General features: G+C 36.3%; 1 protein-coding gene and 1 long non-coding RNA gene across 6 annotated transcripts in view; one reads left to right on the top strand and one right to left on the bottom strand.

Annotated features, from left to right (window-relative positions):
* LOC118599081 overlaps positions 1-8,066 on the top strand; it is an 8,582-nt gene extending 516 nt beyond the window's left edge. The window contains exon 2 of the long non-coding RNA XR_004948361.1: positions 7,217-8,066. This is a non-coding gene — a long non-coding RNA (uncharacterized LOC118599081). The remainder of the gene's footprint in view (positions 1-7,216) is intronic.
* Positions 1-17,925, bottom strand: part of LOC112146933 (meiosis inhibitor protein 1) — an 80,619-nt gene that overhangs the window by 54,635 nt on the left and 8,059 nt on the right. For all 5 annotated transcript variants that reach the window (XM_024273010.2, XM_024273011.2, XM_036213353.1 and 2 more), the window contains exons 7-13: positions 14,625-14,834; positions 14,221-14,399; positions 12,622-12,736; positions 11,993-12,112; positions 9,657-9,756; positions 7,229-7,363; positions 3,951-4,065 (exon numbers count right to left, since the gene is read on the bottom strand). In XM_024273010.2, coding sequence (XP_024128778.1) covers positions 3,951-4,065; positions 7,229-7,363; positions 9,657-9,756; positions 11,993-12,112; positions 12,622-12,736; positions 14,221-14,399; positions 14,625-14,834 — 974 coding nt within the window. The remainder of the gene's footprint in view (positions 1-3,950; positions 4,066-7,228; positions 7,364-9,656; positions 9,757-11,992; positions 12,113-12,621; positions 12,737-14,220; positions 14,400-14,624; positions 14,835-17,925) is intronic.

Below are 17,925 nucleotides of genomic sequence, written 5' to 3'. Positions count from 1 at the left end.
CAATAACTTTCTTCCACTCATAGTTGGGTGAAGTCATTTATTATAAAAAAACACTACCTTTTTTAAACTATAATGACAACAGGAACTTCCCAAAATACCCTGATCAAAGGTTTACATACTGCGATGACTTTGTTCTGAAAACATGCGCACAAGCTGATGGAAAAAAGTTTGAATGACAGCTAAAGGTAACGGTCCTCACCTGTGAATCGTTTGTCTGTAATCAATGTGTGCACAAAACTTTTTGGAGTGTCTGGGCTCCTAACAGACCCTAGCATCCTTCATCCAGTGCTGCACTGACATTTCTGGATCATGAGTCATGGGAAAACTAAAGAGCTGTCAAAAGATCTACAGGAAAAGGTAACTGAACCGTACAAAACAGGAAAAAGATATAATAAGATATCCAAGGAACTAAATCATGGTCACAATACTTTCTATCACAACTGTCAGATAAATTGTTAAGGATTCAAAGAAAAACTCACAAATAACTTCAGTTGTGATCCGGGACTCTGAAAAAACTCTCTAGTCTGAATGTTGTAAGATGTACAATTAGGAGGCACCTGAACAAAAGTGGACTGCATGGACCAAAGTAATTTGGAGTGATGAGACCGAGATTGAACATTTTGGCCACAACCCTAAATGCTACATTTGGAGAGGAGTCAACAAGGCCTATGATGAAAATAACTGATGATTGCTGATGGTGTGGGCTGCACGGTGGCGCAGTGGTTAGCGCTCTTGCCTCACAGCGAGAAGGCCCCGGTTCGACTCCCGGCTGGGACCTTTCTGTGTGGAGTTTGCATGTTCTCCCCGTGCATGCGTGGGTTTTCACCGGGGACTCCGGCTTCCTCCCACCGTCCAAAAACATGCTTCATAGGTTAATTGATGACTCTAAATTGCCCCTAGGTGTGAATGTGAGAGTGGATGGGTGTGTGATTGGGGCCCTGCGACGGACTGGCGACCTGTCCAGGGTGTACCCCGCCTTCGCCCTTCAGTAGCCGGGATAGGCTCCGGCACCCCGCGACCCCGAAAGGGAAGAAGCGGTCAAGAAGATGGATGGATGGATGGATGCTGATGGTGTGGAGATGTGTGAGCTACAAAGGTACAGGAAACATGGCCAGAATTGATGCCAAGATGAACACAGCACATCATCACAAGATACAAAGGAAAACTTGGACATTTCAACATGACAATGATACAAAACACAAGGCCAAGCCCACCTATCATTGGTAAAAACAGAACAAGGTGAAGGTTCTGGAGTGGCCGTCTCCGTCTCCTGACCTCAATATTATTGAGCCACTCTGGGGAGATCTCATGCGGGCAGTTAAAGCAAGACAGACCCTGAATTCAAAGGAACTTGAAGTTTTCTGCCAGGAAGATTGGAATGTTTTACAATAAGAGAAAATAAAGAACCTCATCCACAACGACCACAAGAGACTTTAGGCTGTTATTAATGCAAAATGAGACAATACAAGGTATTAAGAACTGGGGTATGTCAACTTTAGAACATGGTAATTTGGTAGAGTTTCTGATGTCATTATGATTTTAAAAAGAGTTTATACTTCTAGAGTTAACTACTAACCATGAGTGGAAAGAAATGTTTTGTGTTATCATTCATGTTTTCTGAAAAATACTCCAGAATTTATCATTTTTTTTTCAGGGTATGTAAACATATGAACACAACCTTACATGAAACAGAAAATCAATATAGATTAGAGGACTTTGTTTTAAAAACATTAGGAAATCAGTTCAGGTGCTTTTAATTGAGTTTGAAATAGAAGCCTTCCTGGTTTCTTTTTGTGTTAAACCCTTTGGCTGCCACACGGTCCTCACCTGTTCATACAGGGCTCTATAGTGCAGGCAAGCCATCGTGGTTCTACTTTTAGCACAAAGACATATTGTTCTTCAAAAATAATGGTTAATGTATGATCCCAAACACTGGTCAAAGAGCGCTGACCAGCATTCTCATATGGAGGTACTGCACACACCTCAGGAAAATCATGCCACTCCATGACCGGAGAGATGACCGTCTTCTTTATTTAATGTGAGGACAATACGAGTGCTTTTATTCTGTAAATATGATTGTGTCATTGAGCCTTAATACAACAGAAAGATGCTTTATTGCACTCAAACCAGTTTTAGCTTGATGACAGCTCTAACAAAAATCCATATATTGGATTCAAATATTTCAGAGCAAACAGTTTTTTTTCTGCCAAAAAATGAAATGTTTTTATAACAGAAACAGGTTCAGGTGAGAAAAACAATCAGCTTCTAATAATAATAGAAACATATTGTGCTCTAATGTCTCTATTTGGTGACATTTGAAAATAAAAAAGAGGTGACTGAGAATCCAATTTAAAAAATATTTTAGGATGCAAAAATTTGGATTAGACTTTTATGCAATTATTAAATCAACTGTAGTTGTTTGCATTAAAAGCAAATTTTAAAAAAGAGCGAAAGGGGAGTTTATAGGGAAAAAAAAGACAGATTCAGACTTTAAAGTCCCAATCTAATCATTTTTTAGATTAATTTTAAAACTGTTCCCAGTGATCTTTTAATTAGATTTTGACATTTCTAGCCAAAATTTAAAAAAAAAGTGTAATTTTCTAGAACATAGTTTCTGTAGAGTTCCAGGAGTTCATCAATAATTCACCTATGACTTGTGGGCGTTAATGTCGACGCGGAAGTAAAACTCTGCTTATTTCCTATGATCCCTTTTATTTACACCTGTTAGATTACAGCCCCTAACAATCCGAACCTGACCATACAACAATAACAGTGAGCAATATCGGAGCAATCCAGCTGTACAGTTTTGTGCCAGATGTTAAAATTTTGGGTTATGGTTTTGTTTTGATTAAATAAGTTATTTCAGTATTGCAAAACAACACAAATTTAAAAAAAATTACAAAAAAATATATTTTTTTAATTTGCTAAGCAAGTAATAAGAAAGGACAACCATTAATTTGTCTCATACCGAGTCTGTCATAATGTAATAAAGAAATAAATAATAAATCCATACACACACGTTTGACTCTTTTAATGTAAACATAATGATATGCAATAGGGATGCAGTGATTATCTTTCTCCATGATTTAGCTTGATGGTATGGTGGTGGTGTGGCATCCCTATAAATCACTGTTTATTATAAAGACTGTTGGAAGACAATGGCTGCAATAGTGCATTTGTGACTCTAATACATTTAGAGATAAAACATTGAAAAAGCTCAATCCATCAACAAAAAACATTTCATGCTGAGATAAATGCACTCCCAGTGTCCCCGCTGCCTTTCAGCAGCAAATGGACAGAGGGTCAAAAGTGACCCTTGAACTCTGTACTGTTAATGTGTTTGAAAATGTGGGTGCAACAAACATCCTGAGAAAAAAATAGTTAGGTGCAAAAAGTTAGTCAAGAGCTCAGTCTTAGTGACCTCAGCTTTATCGTTATATATTCATGCAACAGGCTGCAGTAAATATCTGGCACAATAATGAAGCGCAGCTCCATTTGAGCAGAGCCTAAAGTGGGTCAGGAGCTATTTACCGCCTTGTGTCCTGCAGCCTTTAAATGAGTGAGGACACAATTGGCGCAAAGATCTTTTGTAAACCAACACATCTTGTGTCCTTGTCTCCATTTTATGAATATAACTAGAAAAGCTGGACTCACTTACAGTTAGGATGAATAAAGACAAAATACAAAGAAACCGCTTAGTGTTTAAGAACCTTCAAAGCTCCTGCTGCCTGCTCTCTGTTTGCCTGTCTGATCTAATCTTTAAAAAAAAATACATTTGCTTTTTTCATTGTTACGCAGCTCCACTGTTCTGTTTAAAAAGAAAAGAAGTCTTCTCTTTCCAACCATTGTTTGAGTTCCTCTTGTTAGTCATGTCAGTCAAGTACATCCAGATAAACAGAACAGAGCCTTTATGTCTATTATGTGAATAAAAGACAATCAAACTATCTTACTGTGTTTCTCTGATGACCTTGTGGGCAGAGTAGAAGTTCAGGAAATCTGTCAGTGATGCCTTTCACCAACATCTCCAACTCTTTGTACTGGACTGGTCTGGACTGGTGGTTGAGTCTGGAAAATTAGGAGAAGAACCCTTAAATATTAGCATTTTAGAGAAGATATTGAAAAAAAGCAGTGTAGCTTTTTAGAAAGCTAATTTAATGCAGAATATTACCCTCTGTACAATCACTGTGTGCCTTAATCTGTGATTAATACCAGTGCGTGCCCTGAAGCTTACTGTAGTACACAGCTCATGTATCACTCCACAACAGTATGTTTTAATACTAATAAACAACCTGTTATAGTCGCATTGATTAATTTAAAGTGTAACATTTCATTGACTTAAATAAATTAATTTATTTAAACTGCAAGTACAAGCAAATAATGCATTTTCTAACTTTTAAATAGCAGCTTACATGAAATGAAAATGTGCTTGACACAACTCTCAATACAAGATTGAAATTTATGGTTGAACCCTCATGGGTCCCGCTTCCCTGCTGGACGTAATCAGAGGCAACAAATAAGGGGATATTCAGCTGTTGCCCCACATGCATTACTGCAACTCCAGTGCTTTGGAGACCCAGCGGGAATCCCAAATCTGAAGGTATTTAATAAATTCTCAGGGAGCAATTATGGTTTTATGTTCAGATTGTTTGTAATTATTTGAGGAATGTAAGTTTGAGCTTCTCAAAATAATAATCAGCAAAAGGTTGTTAGACTGACTGGCAGGCCAGTGGGGGTGAATCTTTTCTCCCTCCAACGATTTCCTGAGAAGTTTGGGTGTTCCTTGTTGACTTTATGTGAGAACTGGACTGAGTGAGTGTGACATCACTTACAAAAAAATGACTTACTTCAGGCTTCAAGTATGCTAAGTCAATTTAGTGCGAGATACTGCCTTGTTGAAGCCTGACATCATTAGTCAGGAGTGATTGATTCAAATCAGTCTGATTCAATGTTTCTATGGCAACCACTCTCACCAATCAGGAGTGAGCTTGCTGGAAGCAACAACTTCAAAAGCAGGTTACACAAAACTGCCAATCAAGCGTTCGGACCGTTCATCTACTTTTATTGAGACATCTGATTGGTCAGTTAATTACTTGAATAACTTGTACTCCAGAAGAAATATAAAAAAAATTAGGATTAGCGAGAACATAATAAAAAAGGTATCAGAGCAAAAATGATTATTCTGACAAATAGAATGAGTAATAGCTGGTTATTTCTCATTAGAAAGTAGTCTGTGGGATTTTGGTTTTTGGAATCAGTCGGTATTTCCTGTTAGGAACGGGATGAGGGAGGGGTCACCAAGTTCAGTTCTCATATACAGTCAATGCTGTTCCCCTAATATTTAATAACCTGAAAGAGCACTTGTGTTATTTGTTCTGGAGTCAGCTTTAGCCATAAGACTGAACCATAAAGGGAGTTCGGCAGTGGATAAACGACAGCAGTAATGATGAAGCCCACACGCTGTTAATGTAGAAAATAACTTCATCAGGGCGCTCAATCAGCTGTAACAGTTTCAAGAGATGTCACAGCAGTCTTCAGATTAGAGCCGTAAATAAAGCTGCACAGACACAATAATTAGTTCTTTTTCATTTATTTGTGGTTGGCCAGCGGATTTGAGGGTGAGCTGAACAAATTTCATTTCTTGTAAATCCCACACGGTTGATTTCCTGAAGGGAGTGAAAACTGAATGTGTGGTAGGTTGGCAGAAAAATTGGTTTAAAATAATTCTTTCATTAAATAGCAAGTCAACATCTCCAGTATGTGGACTGCTGAGTACTGCAACATGCCTCAGTACATCTAAGAACTCATTGAAATGCTTTTTCTAATCACATAAAAACTACTAATAGAAGAAACTTCAAGTTCTAATCTATTTTGAGCATGGAGGGGGATTGTGATTCATTCAGCTCTTAATAAGTCAAAACTTATTCTTCTTTTCTTTTTCCCTTTTAATTAACCACTGTGTAACTAACTTTTTTCACACACAAAGGTTTTTGTTTTCCTTCAAAAGGCCATCATTTAAAGTTAATCCCTTAGAAATATTACTAAAAAGTCCGGTTAATAAAAAGACTCCTCACTGTATTGTGGTTCACCTTTCGCAGCCTTCATGTTTTGCCGATTGTTTTTTTTTTTATGTTTTAACAACAGATTCTGTTTTGAGTCTTAATTGGCTGTAGACTATTGTCAATCACTCTCCTACTTGCCATGTTTCCTATATAGAATAAGTTCAGTTTGCCAAATTAACATACATTTTCGATCTTTGTTTTCATTGTATAATTCTGACCTTATGCAGCTATGAAGGTTTGAACTTTGAGAGTTTAAACAAGAGAGTAAAGTGTGAACATGTTTAATGTCCGTCTGAGAAAAATTTAATTAGTGTGTTGTCTTTTTTTGTTTTACCGTTTTAAAATATCTGTAATTGCTGTAAATGAAACAAATACAAATTTTAGAAAATGTCAACACAAGTGAACATGAAAAAGTGTTTGTTTTTTTCTTTTTAATAAAGGCATTAAACAATGTGGAAAAAAGCATCTGCATAAAATGTGGGGGTGGAGGGTTGAGCACTCATGTGTGACCGAGTTTTGAAATTTTTGGTCAATCTGAGGGTTGCACTATCTTCTTAAACCATGCTGTTGTTCACATTTCTGTTCATCCCTTCAGGATTTGCCACAGTAAATCAGCTTTCACTTCCTACAAGTGGTTTGGTTTGGCAGACAGTTTTACGCCAAATGTCCATCCTGACAAAATGCTGTATTTTATCCAGGCTGGGGACCAGCACAGGGAGACCCAAACTTGGGCCCCCCTGTGGCTACTTAGTCAGTGGCACAAAGGGTTTTGCCCAAGCTTGACCCATCTTACCAAAGGATACACACCCTGATTTCCCGTGTGAGAGTCCTACACTTAACCAGCTGAGCGATCCAGCCGCTTTCCTAGCCACACTTTCTAAAGTCACACTACAGCATCTTAAATAGATTTAAGTCAGAACTAAAGTCGCATTTTGTATTAAGACATTCAAAATTGGACCTCTTTGTGTGCAATGTTCAAAAATAGTGACATAAACCAGCCCCAGACCATCGTTGATATGCTGATGAAGATGTTATCTGGTCCTAATGTTTTCTTGTTGCCAAAAAAGAATTTTGAAATATGGACGACTTGTCTTTTTTTCTTTCAAAAGATTACAGTCAGACCATAAAAACTTTAAAAAAATCTTTGATCTCTGCAGACTTGTGTGTACCTGAACAAAGCAGCAGCAGCACAGACCGCCTGGGTGGCTACCTGCAGGCTGGGGGAGGAGACTCCAGCTGACACAACCTCTGCAACTACTGCAAACCCAGAGCCACTGGGGAACAGGTGCAAACCCGGAGGCTGTCTGTCCAGAATGAAAAAAGAAACGGAGCACTTCTTTGAATCAAAAGAGCAAACATTTTGAAGATTAATCAGTACAAACACAATTTAAAAAAAGGTTTTCATAGATCCCTCTAAATTTACTGTTGTAAAATGTGTGTTACTCTAACAGATATGATCATGTGGGAACAAAAGAAGGCACAGAAAATTGTTTTTTAATATCGTTCTATATGTCCTATAGCTGGTCAGGAGGGCTGATTTTATTTATTTTTTTGTCCTGGGTTCTCCACTTCACTGTTGAGGAGGTGGGTGAGAGGAAGATGTTGGCAAATTTAAAATCCATCTTGAACGACACCATTCACCCCTACATCAGACTGTGGAGGCGCTGAGTAGCTCCTTCAGAATGTTACACTCTTCATGCACGAAGGAGCGCAGGTCTTTCTTTCCAACTGCTGCGAGACTGCACAACTGTCTAACTATACATGCAAATAATGATTTTTTTTTTCTCTTGACATTACAATCCCTGCACTACTTTTTCTGATAAAGATTTTTTTATTAATGTGTGTATATTACAAATAATCGTAGATGTTTAAAAAAAAAATTAATGTCAATTTTTTTTGCACATTTTAAGTTTACATTCTTTGTACTGTGATGTTTGAACGAGGAAATCTTGTAACAATTGAATTTCCCCACAGTGGAATCAGTAAACATTATCTCATTAAAAAAAAGAAGACAATAATAAAGTTAAAATTGGTATTTAGTCAGCATTTTTTGCAACAGCACCTGTATTTAGCTTTTAAAGCATCAGCAATTTTCTACTCAGTCTGTGTCATTTACTTCCACACAGACAATAATTTCTCTTTTCACAGCAGTGACAGACAAATGCTCCTGACCTCTTGGCGTTACAAAGTCTGCCACAGCACGTCACTATAATCAACTACACAACAGTTGTAAACTGGATCCCTGTTGCCATAATAGTTGCACAGACTGGTCTAAATGCCACATAGAGCACATGGACATGTGAGCACACAGACATGCTAAGATGAGCGCAGCATCTGTAAATAAAAATGAAACTTGAAAAGCAAAAATGTTCATAAATTAGACAAAATGTTGCTCCAAATACCTTTTTATAAGTAGCAACTAGTTAATGCAATTGTAGTCATTATCAGCTGGTTTGAATCCTATTATAATATTAAAACAAGTTCATAAATGAAGGAAAACTAATTCAGTTTAATCAGAAAATGCAAGAAATTCTTTTTTTACTTAGTATAAATGTAAAAAAAAATCATTTACATTTAATTTAACTTTAATTTTAGGTTTTGGTGCAACAATAAACCTTATGCAACAAAAATGTGTAGTAAAAGGGCCATTTTCTGAAAAATAAAACATTTTTTATGAAGCTTAGGTCTATAAATGTGTGGTAAAAATAATGGGTTTTCATTAAATTAGCTTGACATTGTCAAACTTAAAATATGTTTTTATAAGAGGTCCTTGTATGGTCCTTTTGGAACTACATAATAGTATGGTCACCATGGTAGCTGTAGAAATGTTTTCAAAACCAAACTACCTTACAGAGGAAATAAGGAAATCTAGTTTTAGTGCTGTGGGCAGCATGAGGCAGTTCCATAGGTTTATTATTTGCTTTAAGCCAGACTTGGCAAGTAAATTATAAGACCTAGCTATTTTTTTAAATATATACATACATACAAGTGTGGATTTACATAAATTACATGGTTGACAATCACTTAAGAAATGAGCAACGCCTTCAAAATGGGCAGAGAGAGTCACTTTCTTCTGTATTGTCACGCTTCACAGTAAATATTTCAAGCAGCTTTTGTTCCTTTACAGCAGAACGGGCATTTTGCTGTTATATCTTGGTAGTTTGCTGTTAGCTTGATTACTGCAGAAGTTGGATTCAGTGGATGTAGCAGTGCGGGTCAATGACTGTCATAGATTTTTTTTTTTTTTCAGGATTATTGCTGAGTTTGTATTTTTTTTTTTTGCTTTTGGGCTTTTGTGTATTACAGCTAATTAAGTATGTACTGCTAGCTTGGTGAGTTTAAAAATAGATAGTCAGACAACCATTCCAACTGTAATTTAGTGCAGAGTATTGCTGCAGTAGCGCGTGTCCTTTAAATGACTTGTCTCTATTCAAAGTGTAAGAGCTAAGATCCAGTGACATAGCAATTAGCAAAGGTGCAAACTACAGCAAAGTGCTTAAAAAATAGAGAAAGCAAAATTAAACTTGGAAACAGGCAACTTACAAACACAAAAAAACTTTTTTTAATTTAAATGATGAGTAAAATAAATTAGCCGACCTTTCCAGTATTTCAGTGAGGAGCAGAAAACCTTGTTGTGGTACTTCCAGGTTGGTCAGCAGTAAAGACTGTTTCAGACTCCTGACCAGGGACTCGATACCTAACACAACACACAAATACAACTTCTAAGAAACATAGGACGCAACAACACAACAAACATACACATAGGTGTTTACAAAAATATTCCTAATTTTAGATGTTTTGACATTGAACATCCTTTATGCAACAAACAACATCTCTTGCATTGAAATGAGTTAAACGTTCCCGACTGTAAATTACCTGTGTTCGCACACACAAACACACAAGTGCTCCTCATCGTTTGGTGCGTGCTGAGCAGTTATAATTATACATGTTTTAATTTTCTGCAACAAGCCAGCTGCTGTAAAGCCGAGCGTTAACAGCTTCATTCAGATAGACTCTCTGAACACGTCTTTTCCTGACACTATTCATGGGGAGTTGAAAATCGGCAGCTGTTTGGACTTCGAGAGCATAATTAACTGTAATTTTCAAAATTTGAGGATTCAAACACATGTGAAATGTTATAAATCAGACTTAAAGAAATCTTGAAGTATTTTGCTGTTATGGGCTCAGAAGAAACACCTTAAAAATGCCACGAGAAAGGAGGGAGCATTGCATATAAAACACCAGGACAGCAGTAATAAGGATTCAGGATAGTTTATTGCAGCAATCAATTAGATTAAGATGAGATGTAAAACACAATAAAAAGAAATATTAATTCAGCAGAACTTGCCCGCTTTGCCAATAGCATTTTTAATGAGGGTCCATGCACGAGCCATTGCACAGGCGCACAGCTTCACTCGTTCTTATCTGAGTAGCTACAAAGCACCACAATCAGTGTTTATACATGATACTGGCAGCAACGTGGCACAGAGTTTTAATTTGGCACCTATCCCAGGTAAAAATTAAGAAACACGTGTCTCATAACAACAAAAACCCAGAGACTGATTCAACATTTAACACAAGCTGGTTCTTGTGAGACCTTGTTGTTTTGGTCGCGGTGTTGAGCTGCTCAAACAGGCTTAGTTTGCTGCTAACTAGCCATAGGGGGTTTAGGTGGAAAATTGAAGGAAGATGCTGAAAGACACTCATAATAATTAAATAAACATCATCTTGTCAGGATTTTAAATCGATAAAAGTATCGACAAATGAAATATCGCAATATAACGCCGAATTTACTTTTCCCAACACCCCAAATATTTTATAAATTGCTTCATAAAAAAATCTGATTATCCAATTCATTGAGCCTGTAATAATCTGAGACAGTTTTTCTAGACCATCAATGAGATTTAATTTAATTTGATACAAGGTTTTCCAATGCAAAGAGTTGTTCATGCCAAGTACAAATCTCTTTGGGTTAAAGTATAACAAAACAAGCAGGACTCATAATTTGGTCATTAAACTTCACCTGGAGTTCATGGGAAATGTAGAAAATGCCAGATAACAATGTAGAAACATAAATAAAGCAATGTTGTTCATTTTATTTCTTGCATAAGTTTCTGACAACGTTTAACCTTTGTTGATTATGATCAGAAGATGAACTTAGAGACTTCACTTGCAAGAGTCTTTAAACTGTAATATAAATTGAAACAAAAAAGAAAACTTAGACAATCCGGGTGATTGAATGTCAGTTTCAGGTTCATTACTGGTGAAAAATTACTGTTTTCTTCTAAAATTCTTGCAGTTTTAAGTCTCTAACAATGAGAAATTTGAAGTTATTTTTTAATTCTTCATGGATGGGAAATGCTTGCACCCTGTCAGAGTAGATGAAGTGTTTTCTATGTCTATTGGTTTAGAAGCAGAAAACATAAACTGTCAGTAAACCTTTGACATCTGCGTGTTTATTCCAAATGCCCTCAGCTGTTATCAACAAAACTGCTTGTTGCTGTTTCTTTTATGTTTTTCATTCAAAGATCTTTTTAAATTACTTGACCAAACTTTGTTTAGGGTATTTGACTATTTCATTTATTAAATTAGACTTTAGCAGGTCATTTAAAAAATGAAAACTATGTTAGTAAAACAAGAATTTAAAGAAAGAATAAAACCCAGGACAGAATATTTTTTTTATTCTGGCAAACACAGGGTTAAACTTTTAACTCATAATTTCATCATCATGACTCCAGCTCTCTACAGATAAAGATAAAAGCTACTCAGACAAGACGCCAAAACATTCTGGAGATGAGAGCTGCCATTTGTGCTGGTGATTTCTCTGCAATCAGAGAGTGTGCAGCAGTGACAGTTCTCCTGTATTCGGGAGTCATTTCTAAAAATACAATGATTGTTTGTTGCTTATTGACGGATTGAATGTGTGCTCTCACCGTAGACAGAGTGACACTGGGAGAAGAAGAGTTGGTCCTCAGTAAGTAACACCAAACAACTATAGATGGACCACAACAACATCTCGCTGCTTCCAGAGGACAGACGTTCAAACAGGAACCCTGGAGATAGAAAAACAGCAGAAATTATGATTGAAATATTTAAGTGTACAAATATTAACCTTAAAACAGCTACTATGAACTCAACAGACTGGATTATGTAGAGTCAATACAGTGGATTAAATCTATATTAGACAAAAGGAAAACAAAACATATAAGAAATCAATGTTGATTAAAGTTTACAATATAAATTAGTTTCCAAATTTAGAAGAGCCAAATAATGTAAATATTGATTTATTTATCAAACGTCTATTCTAACCAAATTTGTTTCACTCTTTATATAACTATTAATTTGTCTAGACTTTTATTAAATTGTAAATTCTTATAGTAATAAAAACTTTCATAAAAGCTTTTTTTTGCTCTAAAACACAAGAAATGTCTTTTAGAATGAAGTCATGGATTTGATCATTTTGATGACAAAATAACAATACAGACTTTAAATATTGAACAATGACACAACATAAAAAAATATTTTTACAACACAATAAAAAGTAGAGGAGGAAGTGAATTACCAGGTAAATTAGCCTTGATGAAGAAAGAACTGTACTGACTGGGAGAATGAACCAGAATCGCGGCAATACACTTCGCACTAATCTCCTGCAATATCTCATCCCCACTCAGCAGCAACTGAAAAACGAATGTGTGGCAATGCTTGTTAATGCAAAAACTTTGAGGAAAGAAAAAAAAGCTTTTATATTTTACAACAATGAAGTTACGGATGACAAAAAGCAACAAGTTTCCTATAGTTCCTGGTCTATCGTCAATAGAGATGCACAATAGCATCATGTTAAAGTCTTTATAGTGTAGATAAACCAAAATAATCACAACTAAAGACCACGCAAACAAGCATGCATTACAAAATTTTACTAAAATATGAAAAACCACCAGTAACATCCTCTGAAATCTGAAACCAAACATCAGGAGTAAATTCACCACAATCTACCGTATTATGTATAATTCATTGTTCATGTAATATTCAATTCATTTTTAATGTCCTTGGGTTTTCTGCTGTTTTTGTTTGTTTGTCTGCTTTGTCAGCCTTCGGATTATTCAAGAACTTAAAAATGCAACAACCTTAAAGATAAGGGAGTGGCATCAAAAGAAACTTGACATTTTCCTTAAATGTTCTGAAACAAAAGGCTGACCAAGAATTAGATAGAGATAACAGATGTTCAAAAACTGACCTTAAATACGTTGTGTGTACAAGTGTTGCACTTGAATTGGCATTAGATGATTTTAAGAGATACTAAATATAAAAGTAATATTTTATTCATTCGGTTTATTTATAATTTATTAATCTATCTCCTGAAGAACATCATAACCCATTGAGAAATTTACACTAAGCTTTAAGACAGTGTCAGCAGCTGATTATGGACAAACATTGCTTTTGCAAATATTAAAGTGCAGATTAAGAGCACAAATATATTTTTGAATTATGTAATAAACTATACATGAAGTTTTTTTTAACATACTTCCCTCACTGCAGAATGAACCTAACACTCACTGCTTTGCATTGTTTTAATAAAATGTGTCACCCAGGAAATGGTCAATTTTACTCTAACATAATGAAAAGACGCATTAGATAAAAGCCCAAAAAAGGAATGAAGACACACTTTGTCTCACAAACTGTATGGATTCAGATAATTCTTTTGACTTTGATCAGAAAATGCACCAAAATTAAGTGTCAACACTCAAACATTCATATATTTAGTTAATAAACTGTCTATAGTTATGTTTAGCTCACAGTGAACGTGACTAAAAAAATGTATTTAATGGGAATAATAATGTTTTAGGAGAGTTTCCATGATCTAATTATTTAGATGAAAGATTTATTTCACAGCAACTCATCACACATGCATGACCCAAACAAACTAATTGACGTCATGAGCTTTGGTGGACTTTGAGCTATCAATGAGAAAAATCCAACAAAATGTAATCTGTGCAGTGATTTCCCAGACATGAAACACAAATATTTATCTAGCGTAAGACCCCAACTAAATTCCCTCTCAAAGGGACATTTATCCAGGACTAAAGCTTTTTTTTGTTCTGATTGTTGTCAGTGCCAGAGTGCAGGTTCTGGACAGGGGGGGGCAGGATGTTTACACAGAGACCTTTTTCAGCAGCAGAGGCAGGGGGCAGTGGTCAGCGAGCTGTTGCTCTTGGTTTGGAGTCAGGATCTGGCTGTTGTTGGCGAGGGAGTCCTGGTTCTCATGGCACAGGAACGGAGCGCCAGGACCGTTCATTAGAAGTGACACCGCCGCACTCTGCTTCACCAGCTGCCAGAGCAGCCCTAACAGATCAAAGACGAGCCGCAAAAACAGACCCGTGTTTTCTAAATGAGCACTTTAAACAGTTATGTACACACTGCAGCTAAGCACTTATTGGTAGGTGATAGGTGAATCCATCAGATGAAAAATATCAAGGTAAACTTTTCCTTTTCCTTTTATAAATAATCAGGCAAAATCTATGAAGCGCTGGTGGTGTATATGAAGAAAATGGAGGACTTATTTCTCACCAGCACAGTTTCTGATGAGCTTTTCTGAGCCAGCACTGTCAAAAGTCTGCAGCAAAAGGACACACAATCTTTCCCTGGTGGCAGTGGACAGGAATTGGGCTGCAGTGCCTCCAGGGGCTTCCAGCAGCTGCAGCCAGACATACACCAGCGAAGTCTTCAGAGCTTCATCTGGGTGCAACAGGGCTGAGCAGAGATGGTCTAGCAGGGGAACTAGTGGAAAACAATCAGAAAATCTAAATGAAAATACAAGAAAAATAATCATTGAGACAGTGGGAGAGCAAAAAACAAAAGCAAATAAATATATTGTGAAACACTGCAGATTAAATGAATGCTGAACAATTCTTTTGGCACAAAACTGCTGAGAGATTAATGAGAGTGTCAGGAAGATGCAAGATGAGAGCATAATATTAAAAAATGTACCAGAAGAAACAATATTATTGGGAAACAACTAATTAGGAAGCAACAGCGAGAGTTATGAAAATGACAAGAGCCATTTTAATCAAAGTGTTTTGTTATTAAACTGAGAAATCAATAGATTTTGTTTCTGGTCTTAAGATAGTCTCTGCATTTAAAATCTAAAATCCACAACAATTCTTCTGTTTTAATGGATCTCACCATAAGAGCGACAATAAATGTTTCAATATCAAGCACTGGCCCAGATTTTATCACAGCCAAAGTGCTAAATCATTCAAAGTAACTGAATTAAATCAAATGAAACTTTATTTGTATAAGACATTTTATACAAAATGCAGTTTGAAGCAGATTGTACACACACATAAATAAGAAAACTTAAAAAGTGATGGACTTTAAACAAAAAACTCTGGTATTAAAGGGTTTTTCTGATAGTGGAATGACTTTCATTGTCCTGTAAAAAGGTTGGTGTGCTTTCAGGCAGTTAACCCACAAGCCCCCTGCTTTATTGCTTCTGCTGCCACTGTGAGGCTCTGTTAAGAGATTAGTGATAGAGTAACAATGCAATCAACTGCTCCCTTCATCACGTCGTCCAAAGTTTTTAGTTCAAATGTCTTTTTTTTCTTAACTCTATGATGTGTTGAAACTTAGATCTTATCATTGCAGAGTTTCACACCACTGCAGCTGTTTTATATATAAACATTGTAATCAAAAAATGCTCAGATTTTATAGGCTTGGCAGTAAAGATGCTCTTGGATGCAGACACAGAAAATATAGGGTTGAGTTTGAACTTTAGTGAAAATGGTTGAGGCACAACTAGACAGCAAACAGGAGAAAAGATTAAATTACATTAAAAAATCTTTATGGATAGATAGATTGGAAGTGGTCAGGGAATAGTTGAGAATCTTAAAAAAAACAAAGAAAAAAAAAAAAAACATAAAGAGCAGAATGTGGTTCTCTTCTCAGAGAACAGCAGGAATAAGCAACTCTTTCCAAGAAGGATGTCTATCAGAAAAAGAATGACTTCATTTCAGGAGAAAAAAAACAATGACAGAGACCACTGGAACCATCCATGGAAAAAGGCAAAACACAATAGGTGAAGGACACAAGATAATAAACAACTTTTGTCTCCAACTGTATGGCTGTGCAAACCAAAAGGTTATATGCAAAAGCAGTGTGGTCCTCCTGTTGCTGTTTATGCAGTATTTTAGTTAGCAAGAACCAAACCAAAATGTATTAACCCTTTAAATAACAAAATGGAAAAGATCAACATTATCTAACATTATTTTAGTGTATTTCTGTTCTTCAATTTTGATGAGTTCACTAAAACTTCGTTTCCACTGAACTGTACGATAAGGAGCGGTACGATGCGGTCCAGTTTATTCCGCAAGCCTTTCCGCGGTTTGTTTTCACGCAGCATGTGTGGTGTTGCTAGCTCACCCTGTATCACACCGTCACCAAGGATAGCAAGGAATGTTTGCAGTTCCCCCACAGACCAGGCCTTGCTGCTGTTTACAGGCATTTTCAGTATTGACTCGTAACCAAACGAGAACACAGGAAACCGCAAAAACCTGGAAATGTTAGCTTAAATAAGTGCTATACTGGCTCTTTCTAGTTTAGTTTTGGCGTAATTTCAGTAAGGAAGATCTAAATCATTATTTTCCGGGTAAAAGGGGTTCTTGCGTCACTCTTCACACCACCTAAATCCTCCCTCTAAACCAGGGGTCTGCAACCTGCGGCTCTGGAGCCACATGTGGCTCTTTTAGCCCTCCATTATGGCTCTTTTATTAAAGGACAGAAAAAAGTTTCTAAATGTTAAAAGGAACTCCAAAGTAAGAATTGAGAAATTAGTAAAGTGGAAAAAAAGTCAAGTAGCTCAAACTTATTTGCAAACTGTTAAAGGACACTGTGTATCACAAGTTGAACTACAACATTTTGACACATTTTTGTGCATCGTCCTGTACTACCAAAAAAATGAATGGACGTCAATAAGCACAACCAGTATTAAGGCGCACTGGATTATTAAGCGAATAGTTTATTTTTGCAAAATTAAGGAATTTGAAGTGTGTTCGAAAAACATGACAGGGGTCACTTAATTAGTTTGAATTTCATTTTGGTTTGTTAGATTTACATTTGTGGCAGAGATGCACTAACAAAAGTAAAATTAACTATTTTTATTTAATCACTGCTGACATTACACTTGCTACTACTACTTTTGCTGCATTGAGATAACTATGTGTAACAGGGTGTCTTTTATTTTTAAAGGAACTTCTGTCAAACGTTAATAAAGGCAATTTTCTTTAAATGTTTGTGTTTTATACAAGCAAAATGAGCAACAGTTCATTTATGTTTATCATAGCAGTAACAATAGCATAAATAAAAATCAGTGTCTTATTTTTTTAAGGAGGTGAAGGTAGACTTTGAGGCTCCTACTGGGTTGTAGTCAGTGATTAATCAAACTGTATGGCTCTTTCAGAGTTGAAGGTTGCAGACCCCTGCTGTAAACCAATAGCTAAATTCCCAGTCTTCTTTCCTTTGTCTCACAATCTCATTTCCTGTTTTAAATTCCATTGACAGTTATCTCTCTATATTTTCAGATGGTTTTGCACTCCAGTCCGTGTATTTCCTGTGGTCTTTTAATTATGAATATGCCTTTTAAGCCTAAATCAAAAAAGCCTGTCTTTTTCTAGGATATAGTTTCTGCAGAAGGGCAGTAGCTCATTAGAAATTTGTCTCTGAGTTGTAGGCAGGATCATTGGCACCGAACAACACCCCCCTTTTTTACGGCCAACAAACTTTCCATTACATATTCGCTGTTTTTCAAATGGTATTTTTTCTTCTGCTCCATATAAACAACAATTTGATTAAGGAGATACTCAGAAATGCTATT

Source organism: Oryzias melastigma, linkage group LG8, assembly GCF_002922805.2.
Source record: "Oryzias melastigma strain HK-1 linkage group LG8, ASM292280v2, whole genome shotgun sequence".
In the NCBI taxonomy this organism is placed as follows: domain Eukaryota; kingdom Metazoa; phylum Chordata; class Actinopteri; order Beloniformes; family Adrianichthyidae; genus Oryzias; species Oryzias melastigma.
This window is presented reverse-complemented; position numbering and strand designations above follow the sequence as displayed.